Source organism: Acanthochromis polyacanthus, chromosome 15 (genome assembly GCF_021347895.1).
Source record: "Acanthochromis polyacanthus isolate Apoly-LR-REF ecotype Palm Island chromosome 15, KAUST_Apoly_ChrSc, whole genome shotgun sequence".
In the NCBI taxonomy this organism is placed as follows: Eukaryota; Metazoa; Chordata; class Actinopteri; family Pomacentridae; genus Acanthochromis; species Acanthochromis polyacanthus.
The window spans coordinates 10,289,079-10,313,154 of NC_067127.1; the positions used below are offsets into that span (position 1 = coordinate 10,289,079).

Sequence of the window (24,076 nt, forward strand, 5' to 3'; positions counted from 1 at the left end):
TGGTGTTCGCCTGATAAACACAAAGTGCCCTCTGTGTAGCCATGTCTGATGTGAGGTATTGTCTTATAAATTACACCAATAGCCCGTGACCCTGCTTGGGCAGGCCAGGGGCTTTGGGAGGGTAGTAAGAATGGAGTGTCATAATTGCTGGCTGGGATGGTAAATAGGGGGTCACTGTTTCCTGAACACAATGAGCTGCAGGGACTCTTCAACAGCATGCTGTTGAGAGCGCATTGTGTGTGCGCCTGTGCTGTGGCAGCACCCTGATAAGAGATGCTCACCCTTTATTGAACCATAGTGTCGTATAACTCATTTACTCCTGATTTGCTGTTATCTCTACTGGAACCAGCCTTTGTTCTGCAGACACTTACTAATGCCAAGTTTAGACTTGAATTCTCTGCAGGTCTATTAGCCTGTTTTTCATCTTGGTGGGCTTTTTGTTGAGTTGCATTATATTCAAGACTGGTTTAGCAGTACAATGCAACAGAAACCAAACAGGGAAAACATGTTTGGAGAAAGGTTTCTGTATGATTTTGGTTTTCAAATGTTGTAGCCACAAATCCTATGTCACATCCTCATTCCTCTCCCATGATACAAGTTGCTTGCTGTGTAGATTTCTAAGCAGATATGCTTTTGTGTGAACCGCCTGCAGTATTTGGTTTTGCACTCTTTGACTGTACGCATTTGTACTCTGTCTTTTGTGGTTACACCACAACACATCTCGCTGTTCCTTGACTTTGTGGTGGGGTTTTGATGGTGGGAAAGAGAGGTGATGCTCTGGGAAGCCTGCTTTTGCTGTGTGTGTCAACAGAAACCCGAGCAGGCTTTCTCTGTGGCCACCATAGGTTTTGTGTTTATTTTGTGGGAGAGCTGTGGTGGTTACGTAAGTAGATGGTCACATACGTGATAGACAAGGGCATGTGATGTTTTGACTCATAACTGGAACAGTATTAGCTTATGAGTAGTGTAAATCATACATGTTTCAAACCATTCAGGTTGTTTATATCATTATAGGACTCTAACAACTCTGATTGGCTCATCATAGAGCAGACATTACAAACAGTGCTCAACCAAACCGGTCATTCACAAACAATGATCTTATAAACTAGCTGAATGATTTTCTTGAATTTATACTGTTTGACAACACAGTGCATTAGTGCCACAATGGCAGCATAGCATTAGCCTGGTTTTTGACAGGAACCACGCCAGAGTCACCTGTGCAGGTATCAGCTTACCATGTTGGAACACTGAGTGACTCACATCTATGAGCAACAAATATTAAAGGAGTAATAATGCATTAAAGTGGTACAGCTCAGGAAATACTCAGCTTTGGTGTGTGAAGACATAATGACAGCATTGTTGAAGGTTCATCTCTTAGTCTAGTCATGAGGAACACACAGGCCATGCGGGATTTAGGTTATGTCAGCAGTCAAAAGTTCCTTCTGTGCAATCCTGGTTGCAGTTCCGCCCCATCCATAATGATAAGGTCCATTAGTCTGACAAAAGGCAGCGGTGGCTTTTTTTTTCATGTGAGTGTAAACATTCACTTTTGCTTTATCAATGGTGTGGTGTGAATATTGCTAATGACATTACCTAGAGGTAGGACAGACACATTCAAACAGCAAGTCATGGTAATCAGGGAGGACGGTAGCACTTGAGAGAGCAAACTTGTCTTTAACAGTCTGGCATTATATTGTATATGTTAAGATTTGTTGTCATTTTAGTCTTACCCATCTTGGGGTTGGTTAGACGAGTGGCAAAGGTTAAAGGCTGTTTGTATTCCAGAATATAATACAGTTCACAAGGTGACTTTGAGCTTTAATGATGAAGCAGTTTTTTATGTTGTTAGATAATAATTTTTGGATCTTTATCTCTACCATATTTGATGATGTAAGTCTGTTAAACCCAGCTAAGATGTCTGAATGAGTTTTTCTTCAGAGTCATTCAAAAACTCTTCTTTTTTTTTGCTACTGACAACAATCGCTTGCTGCTGTGTGAGTAATACCCTGCTCCAATGCCTTTTTTAAATAAGCTATTGCCCAGGAACAAATTTTATTCCCCAGCCCGGGAAAAGTTCCTGCAGTGGAAAAGGGCTTTTGTACTCTGCCTCCTACAGTCATTCACTCTCCTGCTTTACTGAGGTCTCTTTTGCATATGACAGATTAAACACCACAAAGACATTATTCAGTGAGCATTTTTAGGAAGCCAATTAGTGTGTCTGTCCCGTTTTGAATTGCTTCCTCTTGCCTATTCACATCCCACATGAAATAAGGGTTGATAAATTGTTTTCATACATGAAATTCCCATACAGCAGACTAGCTGTATCAGAGCTTTGTTACATTTTCAGGAAGTCATTTAGTTATGCAGCAGTTTTCAGTTTCTGTATATTTTCTGTAATAACCTTCAGGCTCCTGTGGCCTTGGTATTTCTCAGAACAACTTCATCCAACCGTAAAGAAGGCTTGAAAAAAAGTGGTTACATCCTCTGCCTTCTGCTTAATTTTAACTCCTATTTTGCTTATCTCCCAGATAAGCACAGAGTAGGAACTGCTTCATCATGTAGACAAGGAATGGAAGAGTATTGCAAGAGCGAAGATTATAAAGTGGTAGGCTAAGTACTGCAGTGCAGACAGAGAGAAGAGGTTGTCCTGATTGAAGAGTCACAGCTTGCTGCAGCTTCAGTGTGTTGTAAAAGCTGCTTGGCTTTTTCTCAGTGTTGCAGCTGAATGAGGCTACTGTGTTTTCAGATTCCCTATGCGTTCTGCTGTTTGTTACCCCTGACCTTTTCTCCCTTGCCCCCTCATCCCCCTAATTCAGCATAGGGAGAGAGAGAATGAAAGAGAGACAAAGAGAAATAATGCATAAAGCCATGTGGGAGTTTTCTGCTGCCTTGCCTTTTTTGAAGGACTGCTATGCTGGAACTGTGTCAACTCTTGAAGCCGTGGCAGGGAGAACCAAGGCACATGCACTAGAAGATGCTGCAACAGTATCTTATAAACTTGTGGTAATTAGATTCAAAGGTGACTCCGTCAACAAGACCTAGTTGAGTCATTCGCTTACCACAGCAATATCTGTAATTGAAAGTGTGTGCGGACAGAAGGCCCAGCAGCCCTAAGGTAAAGAACCCCCAGGCATAGCTGAAGATATAGCCTCTGTTATCTTTTGCCACTGTCACCCAGCCTCACACTGTCCACTTTGCCAGCTTTTCCATTTAACCCTAGGCATTAGATTACATGGTGCGTCTAACTGATAGTCAATTTCAATGTATTACTTCAAACCGGTTTGACATTCTCCTTTATTTTTTCCGACTATAACCCTGCTCTTTCAAGACAGGTATGTTGTGCTCTTTTGTTTAGAAAGCTTAGTGCAAACAAAGTTTTACTTTTACTGAAATTGTACATAATTATTGAATATTTCTGGTTTATGTTCTTGTCAACCATTTACTCTTCACGCTTTTATTCACACCATGTCGTGTTGCCATAAAGTGCTGCAACACATTTTATGCTACTTAGAGAGAAGTAACCTTTACCTCTGACAGTCAACAGTAAAATATGTAAAACCATGGTTGTCTAGCTTTTACACTGACAGATCCATATCAGCAGAAGTCAACCTTTCCTAACAGTTTCAGCCTTTTTACTGTAGTTGAAATGAAGCTGCAGCTAAAGATGTAACAGACTGTTGTTGATCCAAGATCTGTATTGATCTCCAGCCACAGTTCAGCATTCATGTAAAGTTTAATCATCACAAAGTGAAATAAGCTATGGTCTTATTGAGAGTTAGGAGGAATTTTAAAGAAAGTGATCCGGATCTGCACCAAAATTTCAGTGGCCATGCTCCATCTCCCCACCAAATTTCATGAAAGTTGGCTGTGTAATTTTTGTGTAATCCTGCCTCCAGGCAAATGGCTATGAAAACATGCCTGTGCTTCGATGAGGAATAATTCCTGTGTTCTTTATCTAGACTTGCAGTGGCAATACATCAAGCAATTGTGTGTTCACATAAAGGGTTTATGTTAAATGAATTTCACAGTTACAGTCATGGTACTATTTATCTCCCTTTTTTTTCTCTTTTACTTTATTATTTTGCGGACCTTAAAAAAAAAAATCAGATTTGTCACTGAAAAGTGGTGTTGGTTTCGAGCTATGTGTTTTGTCACCTTTTGCACCCAAAGCTGGAATAGATGCTCAGTCAGTGTATTTACAAATATATATATAATTCTGACAACTGAGTTGGAGTGTGAATGTGTGTTTGTTGGTTATCATGTTTATAATCTGAACAATACATGAATTGACCAATAATCACAAAACAATCTCGGTGGAGTTCCAGTTCAAACCGTATTGACCAGTATGAAAAGATACATGGGCAAGTTTCAGCCTTAAAATAGGGAAACATTGACCCAAAACAGTGCATACACTGGTAAACCTGCTAAACTGAAATCATTTACTTGCTGCTCTTACAGGGAACATTGGCACAGACGCATGATTTATTCTGAGATAATGATTTATCTCAGTTGTCGCTCTGGATGTTTTTAGCTGTACTGATGTAAATCCCTTGTGACAGGATGGGCTTTCATTTACTAGTTATTCTGATATTGCAAAGTAATTCTATTATGGTATAAAACCTTGTGATTAGTCTATTCCTGGAAACGGGAAACTGCAGAGGCACGCACTTTTGATCTGTCTTAACTCAATATGTGACCAATTGCATTTGGTAAATGATCTTGAGAGACTAGTGCTGTGGAATTGACCTCACGAGAGGAAAGTGGATTTTCAAGGAAGGACACAAGGATCGATATGGTTTTAGGACGATTTGAAGTAATATTATCAAAGGATCATTCTTATAACTGAATTTTCCTTCGACCTGTCCTAACACATTTACATCAAGACAAGTACCTGCCAAGTGCTCTGTTTTAGTGCACGAGTCTGTTGCTGCATGCTGCATGCTACATGTACGTTATCTGAACAATCAGTGGGAGTGCCATTCACACACACCAACACAGCATTCCTTTCTGTAATTGGCTAGGGTTACACTGCTGATATTTAAACTCAAGTCATCTCAGACTTCTCTGTCTAAACAACTGGAGCAGCTTGAAAAGCCTGTTCAGGACTGCAATCAATGGCATCTTCTTTAGGGGCTTTAAGAGGAATAGGGATATAAATTTCATGGCAAATGGAAAAATCAGCATCTGTAGACTTAATATCTTCACTCTACAGTAATTCACAGAACAGCTCTGCATCTCCCTACAGGCACTGCAGCTTATTTAACTTCATGCAAGATAAAATCACTGACAAAGAATCTGCTTTTCAAGCAATAACCTACAACAACTGTTACGGTATATCTCTTTCTTTTTTACAGTGTCTCTTTTTCAACCTCTCAGACCTTTTACAGTAGAACAGGTCAGCACTGCCAGCTGCAGTCACTCTCCTACTCTTAGATGTGTTCTTATTACAGTGTCTTTTGTCTGAGAGATTGATGTTACCGCCTTTCATCTCACAGTCCTATCTGTGTTATTGTGTGTGTCTTGAACAGGATGTCTTAAGCATGGACAATTAACCCCCAGCATTCTATAGGTTTTTGTTCAGCTCAAGTTCTTGCAATAGGATTTTTGTGGGGATTTAAACACCCTATACCAGATACTGAACCTGTAAAGCTGATAATGAAAGTGATGACCTTTGTACTGTTATATTGTACCAAGGTATACGTGGGTGTAGCCTTGCTGCAGGCTATTGAATTTTGCTTACTATTGTAATTTTGAGCCAGTAGACTGTTATAAAGGGCAATATTTTGGTATAGCGGATTAACTTAATCCCTGAGATATAGCCCCAATGACCTAGCCTTATAGCTGATCTGCTTTGAGCATATCTACCATGCACGCTGCAGCATTAAGCCACATTTCTTTGCATTGGCTATAATTATCAGTGTGCAATCCTGAGCTGTCCCACCAGTCCCAAACCCTGAGAGACAGCTATGTCTTCACTGATGCTATGATGGAATTAGAAATCTTTCACTATTACAGTGAACCACAGCAGCAGAGGCAGCTTGTCCCTTCTCCTTCCCTAGGGCAATCTCTTTGCCCTATCTCAGATTGGAAGGAACTGCAATTCAGGAATTCCTTCTGTCATCCACTCCACACCTGACAGAAAAAAGGCAAGTAAAGCTCGTTTCTCTCAGGCGTTCTCATATGCTTGCAAACTAAATTAATACTGCTCTGTTCCATGGCTGTATAAGGCTTCAAAAAGTGATGCTTTCTGATTAGTTATTGAGCTACTGTTTTCTGTTTTGCAGTGGGCCCATCAGGCTATTATTGAGCTGTTTAATTTTACTCGCTGTTGTATCTATGAATATTTAATGAGCTCTCAATTTGTCTGGCTGAGTTAAAATGGGGGCTGAGGGTATTCTTCTCACCTGTCTGTCTAGGTACACCTCTTTAACGTAGCAGAGGCAGACATTATTCTGATATTGGTATACTATGCTAGATATCATAGTATCTGTTTTTGCGTGAAAAATGCCATGTTGTCTGGTTCTCAGACACACTGGTTTGCTGATTGATGAAAAGTTAAATGGGAACAGAGCCCGTGAAAAGAGACAGAAGGTAAAAGAGAACAGGATGTATTTCCAAAGCTTATTTTACATATTTTTAAAAAGTTTAACCTCCTACGACCTGGCATCCACAAATGTGGACTTTTTTTCTCAAAAAGAATGTATTGTTATTATTACTACTACTACTACTAATAATAATAATGATAATAACAACAATATAAATATAACTATAATGAACATAATAATCAGATATTGTATGTTATCCAATTGTATTTCTTGGTTACTCCTTATCCCAAATAACTAGAAGAAATCTAAAATGCAAGCCCTACTAAAGCTTGGGTCTTAGACGGTTACAACAATATGAATGAGAATTAGCCCTAATTAGATTAATTAATTATGTATATATTGCTGTATATGGCTGCAGTATTATAGCCCACCAGCCGTGACCACATGTGCAAGGTAGATGAAGGTCAACAGCAAAGTGCTAACTCCTGCAGATGGATACTGATGGCCCTGGATCATTAAATTTAGTGCTCAGGAGAGTTGGCTTTCAGCACAGGTACCAGCCCCACCAAGACTATATTCCCCATTTTAATGGTTTGGTCTTCTCACTCTCTTTCATTCCTCCCTCTCACTCTACAAATGTTAACAGGGTCATTTGAATGTCCTACATTTCTGGGAAGTTGTGATGATGTCAGCCACTCTTGTGCTGATCTCTGAATGGCTTTTTTGGAGTCCTTTGCTAAAGACAGACGGCATGAAATTGATGCCAGTTAAGGTTTTCTTTTAATTACAGGCCTTGGCACTGTCATTTGTTATGTTAAGTGATTTTAGTTTATTTGTCAGCTACATACAAAACTATTCTTATTAACAGACCGAAAAAGAAAAAGTCCTGCTTTTTGCTTTGTTCTCCAGGGTGGTCTTCTATCACAGAGTGAGGTTGGGAACACAAGGGCCGTACCTGTTTACAGCTTTCTGTACTGTATATTACAGACACTGATGACTCACTGCTGATTCGCTCTGTTGATGGGGATCTTTCATTTACATCCCTACGGAACAATCCAGTTGAGTCAGGTCCTCTGAATCAGACCACTACCCCTTGCTTCCACCTTCACTTCATCACCATGAAAAACAAATCTTCTCCAGTTGTATGTGTTGCTAAGGAGATTTTCAAAGACAACATGTCACCTGCCTACTCACTTAGTAAGCTTCGCCTGAAGAAGAAAAGGGGCATAAAGACAGTTCTTTTAAGGTTGTTGTGCATTTAAACACTTCACCCCACTGTTAAAAAGCAAACCAAATACTTTTGTTTCTGCACTACCACTGCAGCTGCTCTGCTCACCCCCCTCCTCTCAAGCCCTTTGTGCTTGTGACCCTGTTGACCTGATGTTCCCACCATGGCCCCTTTGGGCCATTCATGGTAGCTCAGAATGGAAAAACCTGACAGTCTAACCTGGAGGTTTGGAGCATATATACAACAATACTACTCTGACAATTACACACCCTTCAGGTTATTCTATGTCCATCTATGTAACGAGTAAGCGGTGGATCTGACTGGAGAACACGGGGACACTACACATGGTGATACAGAAGCGACTTCAATCAAATCAATCACAAAGTAGCACCCCTTGAAGCATACTCTGCTTTATCATTATTTTACTCTAAATGGCACTATTTTTACCAATGAAAACACCATGCTGTGTCAAAGTCTTGAAACAAGCAGTTCAGACCATACACTTATTAGGGAACTGTTTACTAAGGTAACAGATCAGGAGAGAAATGTACTAATTTTCTCACAGACTTCTGAGCTGTTGAACATCTTTTTGCAACAGGTGTTCCACCCTCTGGGCATTAGAAAGAATGCATCTTTAAGGCACTTCCATATTGGCTTAATTTTCCAGATCCAGAGGTTACATCCATCTTTTTACATACAGTCTATGGTCTTGGGCTCATCCTTACTGAGGTCGCTGTGAAAGCTTTAAACGTGGATCATATTTATGTATAGAATCATCTGTGCCGTAGGTACAGCATACCTGCGTACCTTGGGAGGTAGCCTGATGCTTACCTCTCGGCAACGCAGACCTCAGCAACGATGATTCACTTATTGTTTATGTGTTTTCCATCCTTTGCTGCTGTCATAGTTCAAAAAATTCTTTAGTCGACAAAAATCAGCTGCTGACAGATGAAATACACCATTTCCTACTGATGTTTTTTTTAATCTCTTTCCTTCGTTGCTGTAATTCGTTAAAGTAACTATTGTTCATTATTTAAAGACCACGACTTCAGTATAATCTGTACCGTTTCATTCACCATTGTTTGATGTACTTGAAATGACTTCATAGAGTGACATAGAACCCCCACTGTCATCTTGTCTTTTAGCAGTAAAATTGCTGGACACTGCAGACAGAATAGCATGAAAGTATAAATGCTCACAATGGCGAAGGCAACTTGTGTCAGTTACGACAGACTCTGCTTAGAGCCTACGTACAACTAATATTTGTCTTTACATTGTGCCAAGAGCTGGGGTAGAAACAGAACGGTTCATTTAGTTTAATGCATTCCACTCCTTGGATACCTCTGTTATCATATTGATTTTATTTTGACTTTATCAAAGCTTCAACCTATATTGTGTGATGAGATTGCAAATGCATATTCCAGCACAGTCCTAAAAGTCTCTTATGCAGATATGTTTTTTTGACTACACAGAGACACAATTTTTTTTATCTTTATGTCAACTGTCAGCTTTTGTCTAGGTTTTAGAGTATCACACTGACATTTCTGATGCGTGTTTTTAGTTTGACTGTCAAGACTTTGGTTTGTCTTAGCCCTTCATTTTTTAATTAAATTGGAGTCCTGGGGCCTACTATAAACATAAAAAATAAATCATGTCCTGTCTAAATATTGATTTGAGAGTTTGTTTATAATGTTTGTTAGTGATACAGTAATTGTCAGAATAGAGGCTATCGTGTGTGTCAGCATTTGGGATCCTTGCTGACAGACAGTTCAATTTTCTGCTCAGAATTGATGTGTTTTTCTTCCGCAGTAGTTGCAGGCTATTGCATTTCACTTCTATCAGGGACAGCTTCATTGAGTTTGCTTGTTTCCTTTAAGATTGTAGTAAGCCAGTCTCTACCATCTGCCAGTCACACACTGACATACAAATCCAGCTCCTCAGTGGTCTGTTCCTTCTGAGCACTTGGCAGGGGTATTTAGTGTATGTGTGTTGGGACTGAGGGATCTCTCACAGTGGTGCCAGCACTAGTTAGCAGTTAGATGGTGTGGGATGAAATGGAATTCTACTAGGTGCCCTCTGATGTCTCTGTTGACATAGAGGAATGAGTCCTGGGAAACAGATGTTACTATTAGTGAAGCACACATATTGTTTACACACACTGAACCATAGGGAAATCAGACGGCAATTACAGACAACTGTGGTGTTGACTCCACTCACACTGACTCCACCAGGATCCCCTATCTTGTATTCTTATTTAGTTTGTCTCTATCTAATCAGCATGGCTATCTGTCTCTTCCCCTCCCCCCTGCTGCCCCCAGATGTTCCTGACTGTATACCTCAGTAACAATGACCAGCATTTTACTGAGGTCCCCGTTACCCCGGAGACGCTGTGCCGGGACGTGGTGGAGTTGTGCAAGGAACCGGGGGAAACAGACTGCCACCTTTCTGAGATGTGGCGTGGATCTGGTGAGTCACAGTGCCAGTCTATGCAATGCTATGTTTCTTTGTCTACATATAGTGCAGAACAAGAAAATTTCAATTGTATGCTGTTTTGTTTGCACAAGGGACAAGAGTCACTGTGTAGTCACTTAGTTTGTCTTCCTCGCTTTTTTTTTTTTTTTAGAGTGAAATTGCTTTTCTGTAGTTGACCATACATGGAGAATTAGCTGTGTGGTCATCTGCTTGGTGATTTCTTTTTAAAGGGATTATCTCTTTGGAGTCTGCAATGCAAATGAGGTAGAGCCCATAATCCCTGTAACAAACACAAGTACCTGGACTTCAAGCACATCTCTCAGGTTGGATATGGGGAGGGGGGTTGAGATGCCTGCCTCATTTTCCCCTGTCCCTTATCTAAGAGTCGAGATTTATTCAGAATCACAACTCAAGGAGCCAGACTCCATCGCTGTTTCCATGGTGATGCTGCCGTAAGAGCGAAGAAAGTGCCAATTATTGTGTTTGAGTACTTCCACAAGTAGTCTGAAAAGAGATTGCTAAATACTGAAAAGATTGTCTCATTTTGCAGCCATTCACTACAGGCCACTTTTGACTACTGGAAAGAAAAAAACAACAGTCACATTTTGCATACAATTTAGATGTGAAGTTGCTAATAATCTTTATAATATTGTTCTTCCTGATATATTTTCTACTTCTGCCTTTATGATGAATCAATTCCATTGACCTCTTCTTGACAGTAATATGTTAGGCCATTCATATAATGAAGTGGACTTGAGCCAGTTAAACAAAATGTCTAAAGAATGGTTAATGAGCCCTTTGTATTGATAAAATGAGTCACCTTTTATTGTATTTTGGACAGGATACAGAAAACAAACAGCACATGTACACTTGACCTACATTTGTATTGGCACCAGCTTTAACCTTGCAAAGCTTAATATAATGGAAATGTTTCCATATTGAGTTTAAGGGTGTGTTTTAACCTTACAACTGAGCACTGATCTGTTGTTGTATATTATTTTCTGCAGAGAGAGCTGTAGGTGATGGGGAGAGAATGCTGGATGTGCTCCAGCGTTGGGGACAACACAGGGCGGAGGTGCGCTTCTTTCTGCGTCACAACCGAGCCCCGAGCAGGGAATCAGGTAAGTGTCTATCTGCAATATAGTGAAATGGAAGCAAGGCTTTCTATGGTCACTTCTCATCAAAGCCATGACTGGGCAAGAGCTGTCATCAGAGAAAAGGCATTTAACACCAGTACCGTTACCTCCAGAGATGTCTGCTGCCTTTAAATAGACACGTATCCACACAGTTAGGGGAATGTACATTAACAGCCTGTCCAAAGCTTAAAATTTGAATCAGACCGCCTCTCCTGTTTCCTCTACAGAAGTTTGAAAATGGTTCTCTCAACACTTTCCTTATCCAGAAAGGGTTTTGTATTAGCCAGCCCCTCAAATCCTTGAAAAAGCCTTATTTAGCCGTACTGTTGGAGACCAGGCTCAACGCAGGGTGTCCCAGTCATATCGTCATAAGCCTGTTACTTTTCAGTTTTCTTAAGAACACAGAAAAGTCTAGTATTTTAGTCGTGCGCTATCCTCTCAGCCCCCAGTTGCGTAACTAAGCCTTTTTACCCCTCACAGCTTGAGTCTGGCCCAGGGATTAGATGGCTGTTTTCCCTTCCTGTTATCTTAGCCTGCTCTTGTTTTCCCACTCTGTTCGCTTAGCTTCCACTCAGTCTTTTTGATTCAACTCTCTATTACCTTTTTCTATTACTGTATTTTTGATTAAAGACAAGTTAATTTGTTTCCTATTTCTATGGTGTTCACATTATTTACTGTATGGAAGTCCTCAGTTCTACACTCAGTCCCAGTGTGCTGTCAGTTCACCTGTTCACCTTCACCAATGCTGTACAGGCATTTTCTTTTTCACCACATCAATGGATAAAATGCATTTTCTGCTGAACTGCAATAGCTAAGCACCCTCACACCTAGTTGCCACTATTTAACTTACCGTAGTATGGTCTTATGTTCACACTTTCTCTTACTCAGTTGGTATTTACCGTGCATGTTGTATGTCAAGGGTTATCTAAAACCATTATGCAAGCTAAAAGGCTTTGGTCATGGGCGAGTACTTTAAGGATAGGATATGGATTGCCAGGCCCAAGCTAGCGACAGGCTTGGATATTAGTTCACAGTTGTAGACAGACAAGCGCACGCACACACACACACACACACACACACACACACACACACACAAAGTTGTGGACCCACCCACAGACGATTATGTATGAGGTTAAATCCTGAGATTATTGCAAGTCACAAAGAGCACTGATCCCAGTTGTTTCCCAGGAGAGCTAAGATCATTCAGTGCCAGCCAGCCTTTTTTTTCTAATTTCCTACTGATGCACATGGCCCTTTACAGCAAGTCTTGAGAAACCTGTGCACCTAAGTGCTTGTTTATTAGAGACATTGACTGGCAAAAAGGCAAGAGGAAGTTCCAATAATTTTTCACAGCTGTCTGTAAAGTCCAGTGTTTTGTGCAATTTGCTGTTTCCTGGCTTGGACTAAAAAGTCACCTTAGATCAAGCTTTGCAATAGACTTTGATGTCTGAATTGTTCTATCATGTTGGTTACTCAGGAGGGTCAAGAGGCTCAGAGTCGAAGAGGAATGGAGTGAAGGGTCCCCCAGACAGAAGGATGGAGAATGGGGTGAGTGCTTCACTTCTTTTTATACAAATGTTTGAATTTTTTTAGTTATGTGTTTAGCACTGAGCAGGTAATTCATAGCTTCGCTTAGTCAATAATCATATTTTTTTTATTTTAAATATGGAGAAGAACAGAAGTCATGTACTTGTTTTCATTTGCGAGGGCTCATCATTTGAATATCATTAATTACAGTTCATGTTCTTGGCTCATTTCAGATAAAAGATCAACACATTGCTACTTAGCAGGGCTGCATGATTGTTGGATTTTAATTATTCTGTTGCTAGTGCATAGCCTACATGTGAGGTGTTTAGGGATCATTAGAAAATTGCATTGTCTATTGATGAGCTGACATTCAGCAAATGAGCTTTTTGGGTATGGTTTTATTTATATTTTGACTGTGGGAGATATACTGACTTTGGGTGAAGAAGAACTTTATCTTAAGTCTTATTTTGGTGCAAAGATGTGTACATTAGCTGAAATGTAGTACAACATAAGAGTGCAAGCAATGCATTATTTTTTTAAATATGAAAATGTAATGAAATATTTTGTTCAAAAAGTGAATGAATAATCCTGCTCTTCATGCCTTTTTAATTGCCCTTCAGGGATAAATAAAATGTTTGAAATGAATTGAATTGAAAAATAAGAAATAATTGTGATCTTTGTATTGATCAAAATAATCATACAACCTGCTACTAAGTCATTTCCATTTTCCTCGTTGTAAAAATGTGGGTCATATATTCCATATTAACATAAATTCTGTGACCTGTTGTGTTGTTGTTTTATACGTGACAAGCTTGACGATGTGCTATGGGGTACTAATTAATTAGATTCAGTTCACACACCCTGCAGTGTATAAATGCAAATCACAAATTAATCAGTGAAGCGTAACACAGACGCGACTGTAATTTCATTATTGAGCTGAGAATGTCACCTTTGAGGAAAAAAACCCCCATTGTATCATGAATTCTGAAATCACAAAAGGCTTAGATTGAACCTCTTTTGAGGTTCGAATATGAACTTTAAAGGATTGTATTGTAATGCTTCCATGAAGTCTTCACATGTCTTAAACTTGCTACACTTTTAGTCTTGATTTAGACTTTGATTGGCTGTCAATATAATGATTTCACCTCGTATAACAACACAAAGATTAATCTTTTTTGTTGTATTCTTTGTATTTCTTTATTTCTACCTAGGTGGCAACACCCCGGATGGACATGACACTGGCTGAGCTTCAAGAGATGGCTGCCAGACAGCAGCAACAGATAGAAGCTCAACAACAACTCCTCGCTTCCAAGGTGCATAAAGAAATGCAAGATGAAAGAGGGTCCAGGAGATAGATGGGTAGATACAAGAGATGAAGGAGTTATGTGGTGGAGATGAAAGTAAAAGCCAGACCTGGAGAGAAAAAAATAATGGACAAGACTAAAAAGGGATTATTATGAGACGGGGGAATTGGTGCACAACACAAAGGTACTGAAAGTCTAGTGCACTCACAAAGTTGACAAGTGAGAGCATATGGAGTGGAGGTTGTGACAGACAGGTGAGATTAATGGTGGGTGGCTGTAAGTGTTTATAATTTGAGAGGCCTGAGACGGCTTCCTGCTTTGGCTTCTCACTGTGCAGAGTACATCTGCTATTTGAAGGTCTCTTTTCACTCGCTCATGACTGGGTTCTCACTTTGGTCAGGCTTTATTGGTGACTATAAGAAAGACACTTGACAGAAAACAGGCACAATATAATTTCAATCAATCAATCAATCTTTATTTATAAAGCCCTTTTCATGCCAGGGAGCAGCTCAAAGTGCTTTACATAAAAACAATACAACAATTAAAAGCACTTAATACAAGAGATATAAAAACAAACACATGCACGCACATACACATAAACACACACTCACACAAACTCGGGAATTAAGAACACTTGAGGAAACGCTATCTCACACAGTGGGGAAGCACCAGAGAATTAGGAACAGAGTAAAATGGAAAAAATATCACTTGAGTGAGAATATTTCCTCCTACGCATACTTTTGGTTCTTGCTGAGGCTCCTTAAAATGTCTATTTTCTGCTGATTCAGGACTATTAACTGTATTTCGACAACTTTGAAAAGGAAAGTGGTAAAATTCTCTGTTTCACTCATTAAATGTCTGGCAAGCTGCAGAGAAACTTTAGCATTCAGTTCCAAGCACTGTATGCCCGAGGACAATGAAGCAAACCAAGGAATGTATCTTTCAAGGAGTTAGTTACACATAAACACAGTTAAGTAAACATCACCTGAGCAGTTCTGGACAGAGTCAGTGTTGTGCTCATCTGAGAACCTGTTTGGGAGAGCACTGTCACATTTATGGCATACCACATCATAGTTAAAGACTGAACTCAAGACAGTATTCCTGCTTAAAGAGACAGGCACATGAAACATTTTTGTATTAAACAGCCAGTGGCCCTGGTCCTGCAAACATCTTGCAAGATTTTCCATTCCAATCCAATCCAACTTTATTTGTATAGAACTTTAAACAGCCACAGATTCAAACAAAGTGCTGTACATCCAGAACAAGGCAAATAAAATTAGAAATGCACAATAGAAGCATGAAACAAATAAAATCAAAAATACACAATAAAGGCACCAAAGACAAATAAAATCACACAATAAAGGCACTTTAAACAAATAAAATCACACAATAAACACACTAAAAACAAATCAAATCAATGTTTCATGCTGGATGGAAAGCCACAGAATAAAAATGTGTTTAAGATGAATTTTATAAATGGACAGTGAAGGGGCCTGTCTAAGGTGCAAAGGCAATTTGTTCTTCAAAATTATGGCAACCACAGAGAAGGCTCTGTCCCCTCTGAGCTCCTGCTAAGATTTGGGTGTGTATAGGAGTAGCTGATCAGCTGACCTTATGTGAGTATATAGTAGAGGGTCTTTCATCAGGACACTTGGAATGTGTTTGTTTAATTGGGTTTCTTACTTCTGTGCCTACAGTCTCCTCTCTTTTTGTGTGCAGGAGCAGCGACTGCGCTTCTTGAAGCAGCAGGAGCAGCGTCAGCAGCAGCAGGCCTCTGAGCAGGAAAAGCTCCAGCGCCTCAGAGAGAACATTGAGAATCAGGAAACTCGTCTCAAGAAGGTCCGTGCCCTCAAGGGCCAGGTGGAGCAGAAACGCCTCAGCAATGGCAAACTAGGTGAGCTCATTGACTGTGTATATATTGATGGGATGTATTCTCAGAATAATGTATGAGTGGTACCATGAAAATTTTTATTTAATCTAGGTTTAGACTTGACGTGTTTCTACGAATTCTTGTCTTCATTGTATTCTTTGTCCCTCTTTGCATCTTCTCTTCTCATTTCTCCATCATTGTTGCACATCTTTTCTCTCCAGTGGAAGAAATAGAGCAAATGAACAACCTGTTTCAGCAGAAGCAGAGAGAATTAGTTATGGCTGCGTCCAAAGTGGAGGAACTCAGCAGACAGCTGGATTTGCTCAAAAATGGCAAAATGGACAATTTCCATGACAACCAGAGCTCAGTGGCTGAACTGGACCGCCTCTACAAAGAGCTACAGGTGTGTAAAAAACATAATTAGGTTTAACATTGATATAATATTTGTTTTCAATGAGCACAGATGTTGGACTAACTCTTCTTTTGTGTTTTATCTTGATGGTTAGCTGAGGAACAAGCTCAACCAGGATCAAAATTCAAAGTTGCAGCAGCAGAGAGAGAGCCTGAACAAGCGAAACATGGAGGTGGCTGCTATGGACAAACGGATCAATGAGCTCCGAGATCGGCTGTGGAAGAAAAAGGCAGCCCTGCAGCAGAAAGAGAACTTGCCTGTGAGTATTATTACGCCACAACACCATAAAAACATCGACATAGCCTTAATTCTTACTGTGACTGTCACAATTAGTCAGGATACCATTATTCATATGATCTAAAAACTAGCAGAAATGCTTTGAACCAAACTCCCCCTAGTGGCCTTATAATAAGGGCTGTTTGTATCTCTCTTACCTCCGGAAGCCTCAGATTCCTCGGCATTCAGAGCTCAGCCATGTCAGCGTAAGACTCCTCGAACTTTCTGTCCTCTGTGTGGGAAAACAATGTGACCCCCTCACTCGGTGGAAGAATCACTTCCTATCTGTCTTTTTCCGTTCTTTAATGTTCTTTCTGAGAAAGCTGGTGGGGATTGATTATTGTTTTGATCATTTAAAATATTTTGCATCTGAGTTTACTCTCCCACTTCCTCACTCAGCTGTATTTTCAATCCCATTTGGCAAAAACAAGTCCTGAAGATGAGAGAGGAGTAATGAGTGCAGACGATGATCAGACATTCAGGAATGTCAGTGGAGATTCTATCTTCTGTGACTGCACTCTTGAAAGAAACAAAAGTTGAATAACCAGTCTTATTAAAACAAAAGACAATTTTACAAAAGAAAAATGTTTTTATAAAAACAACATCAAATACATAGTAGGATTCAACACATAGTAGAAGTCAGCAGGCTGGATAATTCAGTTTTTGGTGAGGCCAAGATGTGTGTTAAGGTTTTGGCTCTGAGCTCACTCCTGGGTGTCTCCCTGATCCTCTACTCCTCTCTCCCCTTTCCAGAAGTTGTTTTGTACACAAGTTGCCATGGGACTGTAAATAAGGCTCCACAGACTAGCTGATGAAACAGACTGTGAGGAAGAAAAATTAACATGTTCACTGCTTGAGGTTAGATGCTTGTGTTGTTAAAACAAGGATATGAGTGGGAAAATACAACATAATCATCCTGATTGACAATGGATGATTTCATGTTTTCACCATTTTAAATTACATGAGTCATTTTACCCTGTCCTCTGTGCCATTTTCTAATTATGTTTTCCTAATCAGGTCCATTTTCTCTCATATAATTAGGGTGTTTTATTGACTTTCAGTGATGACTTTTCTCTTTTCCACCAAATTAAAATTGAGTCTATTAACCATAAAAATTGTATTTTCATGAATATCTTTTCAGAGCTCTAATGTATTGTACATGTAAAAAATAGTCCTAGGAGTATTTAGTATACAATATTTACTAAATAAATGCAGTGTACAAGATCTAAAGTGGCCTTTGAGTTAGAACTTTAACAATAAATGTTATAATGGAGTTTTAGCATATCCTTGTGAAGCTCTACAAGAGGCTTTTTTAGATGTATGCGCAACTTGTGCCCTGCTTTAAACCACAAGAACCTCTCTGTTAATATCCCCTTGACATGTATAAAAAAACAGGGACAGCACATAGAGGTATTTGCATGTGTGTTCGCATTTGTGTGTGCGTGTGCGTGATTTCGAGATGAAGACCTGAATAGGCCCTAGAGAGGAGGTGATTTACCCACACCCTGCCTAGAATCGTAATGAGTGAGGCTTTTTCACACCAGCACAAAGACACGCCACATCCAAACTGCTCTGTCCTCCAACCAAACAGCAAGCGCCTGGCTGACATCACCCAACAAACACGTCTAACCATACTGACTGAGGAGAGGTAGTCTGAGAGCTGCCAGCGGAGAGCCATCCCACACCATCTTTGTCACATAATTGAGGAAGCACTGAGAAAAGGCTAATATTAGACTGGAAAAGGGAGACTATTTGGTCATTTGAACTGCTGTTGCATGTTTGTGCTTTTGTTTTCTCAAGAATGGCTATCCTGGTAAAGAGAGGGCTTCAAAAGACACTCATCTTCAGGTAACTAAACTAGTATTGGAGCTGTGCATATGTATCTGTTTTCTTTTCAGTCCTATCTTTCAAATATGATTTGGCACATCCGATTCCATTAGCTTTTGTATTAGTTCCACTTTTGTTTCAAACAAAGTGTACCGTGTTCCTTTTGAAGGCACAGTTTCTCATATTGTCATTGTCTATAAAAAAGATATTTTTTTGTAGGTGTTGAGTTATAACAACTTAAACCAAGTTTGACATAAAAGTTAGCCAGCTTGGTAGGTTTGGGAGGTATAAAGGCGTGTTATCCCTCCATAAGATATTGTGTCAGTGATGAAAGTGCTGTCTTCTAACTTCAAGATTTCTATTATTCAAATTTAGATTTACCATACTAAAGGTTGTGCTATCAGTGTGGATTTTATTTCACCTATAACCCACTTTCTTAGAAATCATTGTGTATTGAATCTGCATTCCCCTGCAGCATGCTTTATAAAAACACCAGATAAGAGAGTGTAAATATTTGATAAACATAACATCAGTAGCTGCATTCCATGAGCTTTCTTTAAGAATTGTTCTAATTTAGGAGTAACTCAGCAGAAGTCACAAAAAGTATGGGTGATTGCCTGTTAATGGCATTTACAGACATTTATGATGCTTACAGAACCATGTAAATGTATTAATAGGCCACCAAATCATGGACATAAATTATTTTCTTCTCTCAGTTTCTTCATGACAATACACTTCAAAAACTCAGAATGTCTCACTGAAAGGACCTTTCTTCTAGCACCACCCACAAGAAAAGAAACAACTCTCTTATAAATGTATGAATACTGGTGTGTTCAGCAGAATAAAATGTTCTGAGTCAAAGCATGACCTTCTCTGGTGCCCCCACAGGCCAAAGTTTTACCTACTTAGTGGAAAGGATTTAAGAATATCAAAATGACCTTTCTATGTTTCATCCTACATGTATTTAGTTTTGTTCAGTAATGAAAATCACAGCCTTGGTGTGCTGCTGTTACTTTTATTCTTGTTGATTAGTGTCTCAATGTTAATCATTTCAGCATGCTTTCTGTTATACTCACCTTATCTCAACTGTTCATGGTTTTGGTTGCCATTTCCTCATCTACAGGTTTTTATATCTGAATAGTGTGTTCTCTCTCTTTCCTTCTCTCCACTGTAGTGCACGATATTTAAAAATATTTAAATACTCTGCGTTCTGTTTTTTTTCTTTCTCTTTCCTGTCCGTTCACTTTACAGTTGCCCTCCGATGGCCAAGCTGGACAGCAGTCAGGTCCGTCTCGTGTGGCAGCGGTCGGCCCGTACATCCAGTCGTCCACTATGCCCCGGGGCCCAGTGAGGCACGATCTGCTTGTGAAACCAGCCTACCCAGACGGCACTGCTACCCTACCAGCCCACGACCCGCAGAGCAAGGCCGGGACAGGTGAGCAACCAGATACAGCATACTGTCTGCAGCCTTTCACCTCGTAACTCAAGCCTTTTCCTTTCAGACGATGACTCGCATCTCTGACTTGGCAGCAGGCTTCCACTTTGTCCCATTTGTGATTTACATATAATGTAGCTAAAATTGGCAGTTGCTGAGTGTGCAGCAGCCTTCTCAACAGAGTAAGCTAAGAAAAGCTAAATAAATGAAACTGATATTTTCAGTAATAATGGCTTCTCAACTACTAGGTGCTCTCACTTACTTTTCCCTGTTTTTTGTCAATGCCATCGTTCAGTTGGGTATGTTTCTGTGATTGAAGCAGGAGCAGACGAGTCTGAGACAGCTGCTGGTTTTGATGTGACTTTGAGCTCAGAAGGTAGCTTGTTACCTACTGGTTGGTGTGTTTTGAAGTAGCATTGCTGACTTTAAACATCAGAATCTTTCTTTCAACTGTCCTGACATTTTCTGAAAAAGCTGATAAGGTTTGCAGTGTGTGAAACTGTTTTTGAACTCATGTTTTTATTGACATCTCTTTGTGCCTTTCTTAATATAAGGTCATTGTTCACTTGCTTTAGATGTGTGTAGGGAGCTATTTACACCCAGTGAATACAGTAGATGTTTCAAGTAATGCACTCTTTGTTAACCAGACAGTAAGGAAATATAGCAATAGTGTAGTTCCTTCCACTCTACTTTCAATGTTTAGTTTAGTTGTTTTTTTAAAAAGCAAACATGTTGTAGATAGACTAAAAATTGATTCACAAGGGAGATTAGACTTTATCACGGCATTATTTTCAGGTTAGTCCTCAGTAACCACCATTTCAATATCTGCTTCAAAACCTGAAAAAGATGATTGGGCACACCTGACTTTGATTTTGAACACATACAGAACACCTGATCTAAAAGGTAGTTTTACAGAATGTGTTGCATTACAAATAAAAACTACATCAAGTTGAGTTTGGTTTAAGTCCTTATTCTCTGTTGAAGTCAAGTTTGAAAGATGGTACAGAGTAAGTTGTTGCTGCAGCAGCACCCCCTCCCTGTGGACTGCAGTAGCACGTGTCCTGTGTAATGGAGTTGAAAGTCTAGCCAAGCCTCTGACACGCCAGAGCAACATTTAAAGATATTTTTATGCCGCCCTCCATACAGTTATTCTTTCTCATGTGCTCTGTCTCTGAGTTGTTCTCTTAGCCCTGAACAATTCCTTCAGTGGATAGTGAGCCAGCAGTGTGTTACCGTAATTAAATATGAATGATCCAACACCAAAATTAGTCGTTGTAGAACAACAGCAGAAGGGATCCCCCCTCCCTCATTCCCCCTCTTACCTCCTCCTCATCTCATGTTTTCCTATTTAAAGCAAAATCCACATACAGGAAGTAAAAGTAATAGGTTTTTCCTCAGTCTGTCATGTTGTTGCACGCAATTATTTCTGCATGCTGAGTTGATTTGCAGCATGGAAAGAAGAGAGATAGGGATGGGCGGAGATGCAGAAGAATCTGCTCTTACTATACACCCACTCGCAGTTCCTCTCTGTCAGGGGTGGTATCAGGCAGGATCCTGGGGGTTGTGCTGGTCTCTGCATGGCCCCTGAGGGGGGGGCCCTTGCTTGGGCCTAACCAACATCATGTCTAGAGCAAAGGGGGATCTGGAGCTTTAAGGCTACTTTGTTTTTCTTGTCTTTTTGAATGCATCTGCCTCAGAAGCCATGTTCTTGCTTAAGCCTCTGAAAGAGCTGCGGGCTAAGAGAAAAGGTACACACTTGTGTTTGTATGTGTGTGCATATGTAGCTCTCAATAGCTTTAGATGTGTTAACTTTTTATGAGTTTTCTTCTCTGAAAGAGATGAAAAGATAACATTTTAAAATGATTTCCTTGCTGAATATTTGGTCCCGTTTGCTTGTTTTGTTGCTGTGTTAAAGCGTGCTTGTTCAGCTCTCTCACTTCTTTTTCTGCAGCTCTAAATGGGTCAGTTGGAACAAACGCATAACCTTCACTTGAACTGACATTCTGTGTGGATTGTGACCAACGCAATCTGGTTTTGTCTGCAAAATGTGTATTTCTCGATGTATTTGTACAACTCCTCTTCAAAGGGAACACTTAACTACAGTCTGCAGACACTGTGATGGAAATCGTCGTGCTTTTACTATCTTTGATGTGTTGTTACTCTTGTTTGTTGCAAAAGTCCCATGCTTTTGTGGCTCATCAGACTGAATATCTGCAGACATCTGGCTTGGTCTTAGTCAGCCAACCAAAAACAGCAAATGATGAACTAAGGGGGAGGAAAAAAGGCTACAAAATATGCAGTATTTTCCCCTCAAAAACCCTACATTGTTTGCTCTTTGTGACTCTGCACAGCACAAAGCTCTATGAAAATAATGACTGAAACCGCTTCTCACTATGTGTGTTGGTGCTTCATTTTATCTGTCTTTCTGTGTAAAATTCTGTGATATGCAAAAATCTACATCTTTCGTTATCCTCTGCCGGTCCCTCAGGTCTTCAGCCGTCCAAATTGGCAGACTGGAGCTCTTCTGGTCCAGAATCCAACAGCAACGGTCATGGTCCAGCCTCAACACTGCCACGAATGACCTCTCACTCCAACTCTAAGACAGAACAAGGTAAAAAACATGCATGCATGCTAACACCATATGCACAAATAGCATTTCCACAGAAAGACGGATGTAATTTCTTCCTGTTACTCCAAAAACTGCAGCTGTTGATAAGACAGAACAAAAGCTTCCAAAAAGGGTTATGCTCTGTCCCTTCATAGAATCAAACCATGTCTGAACATGAGGCAAAACTGATTTCTGCCTCTGCATGTGCTTTGTGGTTAGATGACTCAGAACTGAAGAGAGACAGGAAGGTGCGTCCATTTTCCATGTTTGAGCCAACAGAGGTTCCCACTACCTCCCTTCGCAAAAACCAGAGCAGTGATGACCTGGTCAGGGATGCTCAGGTTGGAGAAATGAAAAACACACTCCTTAGTTTTTTCATCACAGGAAAAAAAAAAATCACTTTTGAGATTCATTTGTTACCAGTAATAAAAATGCACTCGAGTATCTAATTTTCTGTCTTTCTCGTCTCTGAACTCAGTCTGCTCCCAAGGCTCCAGTCAAGGTGCCTCCTCCTGTCCCCACCAAACCAAAAGGCCCTGGTGTTGTGCCCTACGGCAAACCCGGCCTCAACACAGGAACATTCCCTAAAGCCAAGCCCCATAGCCAGCAGCCGACAGCTGCACAGGGCCGCAGCCCTCTCCCACCCTCCCAAAGCCAGACACTCCCCCTTCCCCCCAAGCAGGACACTCCACCAGCAGCGACAGTACGACCCTTCACCCCAGAGCTGCCCTCGTCCAAAGATGCCAGCCTGAGCAAGCCACAGACGTTAGCGGCCAGCTCTATTTACTCCATGTACACGCAGCAGTCTGGCTCAGGGAAGCCCTTCCAGCCGAGTGTGCAGGGTGCTCTGAACAGGGCCCAAACCCGCACCAATGGATTTGTCAGCGGTAAGAACATCTATTGTACTGTATTGTTATCTGTATACCTAGTGTTTAATCTAACCTTGCAACAGGATATCCAGTGGTTAAACAATCTTTGGTTACACAATGCATTTAGATGTATTACTTATAGAAAAAGGAGGAGACAAAAGAGGGTTCTGTGTCCTTTTGAGCAGAAGAACCATTAAAGCTGAAGACTCACCATTTAGAATAAAAATATGTTTTGCCTCTATTGAATATAAACGCAAGAGTCTAGTTGTAAACAAGGGTAAAGTAAAATAGTATGCAGTGTCACTTGAGTTATGTTCAGTGTAAGGTAAATCTGCTGCAGGCCAACATACTCAACAAGAAAATATTCACACGTCACTGACCAGAGGAGCAGCTAGAGAGGCTAAGCCATCTGTTACATCTCTCCTTAGCAAACACAGTCACAGGCAACCATACCTGCTGTTATGGACTTAAGTTGTGGAAATAAAATTGAAGCAATTCTTCTGAAACACTCCGAGACTGTCCTGCAATTTTTTTGTAATACACACTTGCTCTGGAGGAAGAATACAA

At 40.3% G+C, this 24,076-nt stretch overlaps 1 protein-coding gene across 2 annotated transcripts in view; it reads left to right on the plus strand.

The window, feature by feature from the left end:
* The window catches only part of LOC110948542 (apoptosis-stimulating of p53 protein 2), a 31,980-nt gene that overhangs the window by 2,327 nt on the left and 5,577 nt on the right, over positions 1-24,076 (plus strand). The window contains exons 3-14 of one of the 2 annotated variants that reach the window (XM_022190113.2): positions 10,092-10,239; positions 11,253-11,366; positions 12,859-12,929; positions 14,120-14,221; positions 15,932-16,106; positions 16,304-16,485; positions 16,589-16,753; positions 18,571-18,618; positions 19,849-20,032; positions 22,521-22,643; positions 22,860-22,981; positions 23,119-23,527. In XM_022190113.2, the coding sequence (XP_022045805.2) occupies positions 10,092-10,239; positions 11,253-11,366; positions 12,859-12,929; positions 14,120-14,221; positions 15,932-16,106; positions 16,304-16,485; positions 16,589-16,753; positions 18,571-18,618; positions 19,849-20,032; positions 22,521-22,643; positions 22,860-22,981; positions 23,119-23,527 (1,843 nt within the window). The remainder of the gene's footprint in view (positions 1-10,091; positions 10,240-11,252; positions 11,367-12,858; positions 12,930-14,119; positions 14,222-15,931; positions 16,107-16,303; positions 16,486-16,588; positions 16,754-18,570; positions 18,619-19,848; positions 20,033-22,520; positions 22,644-22,859; positions 22,982-23,118; positions 23,528-24,076) is intronic. The other variant, XM_022190114.2, reaches the window with a different exon arrangement.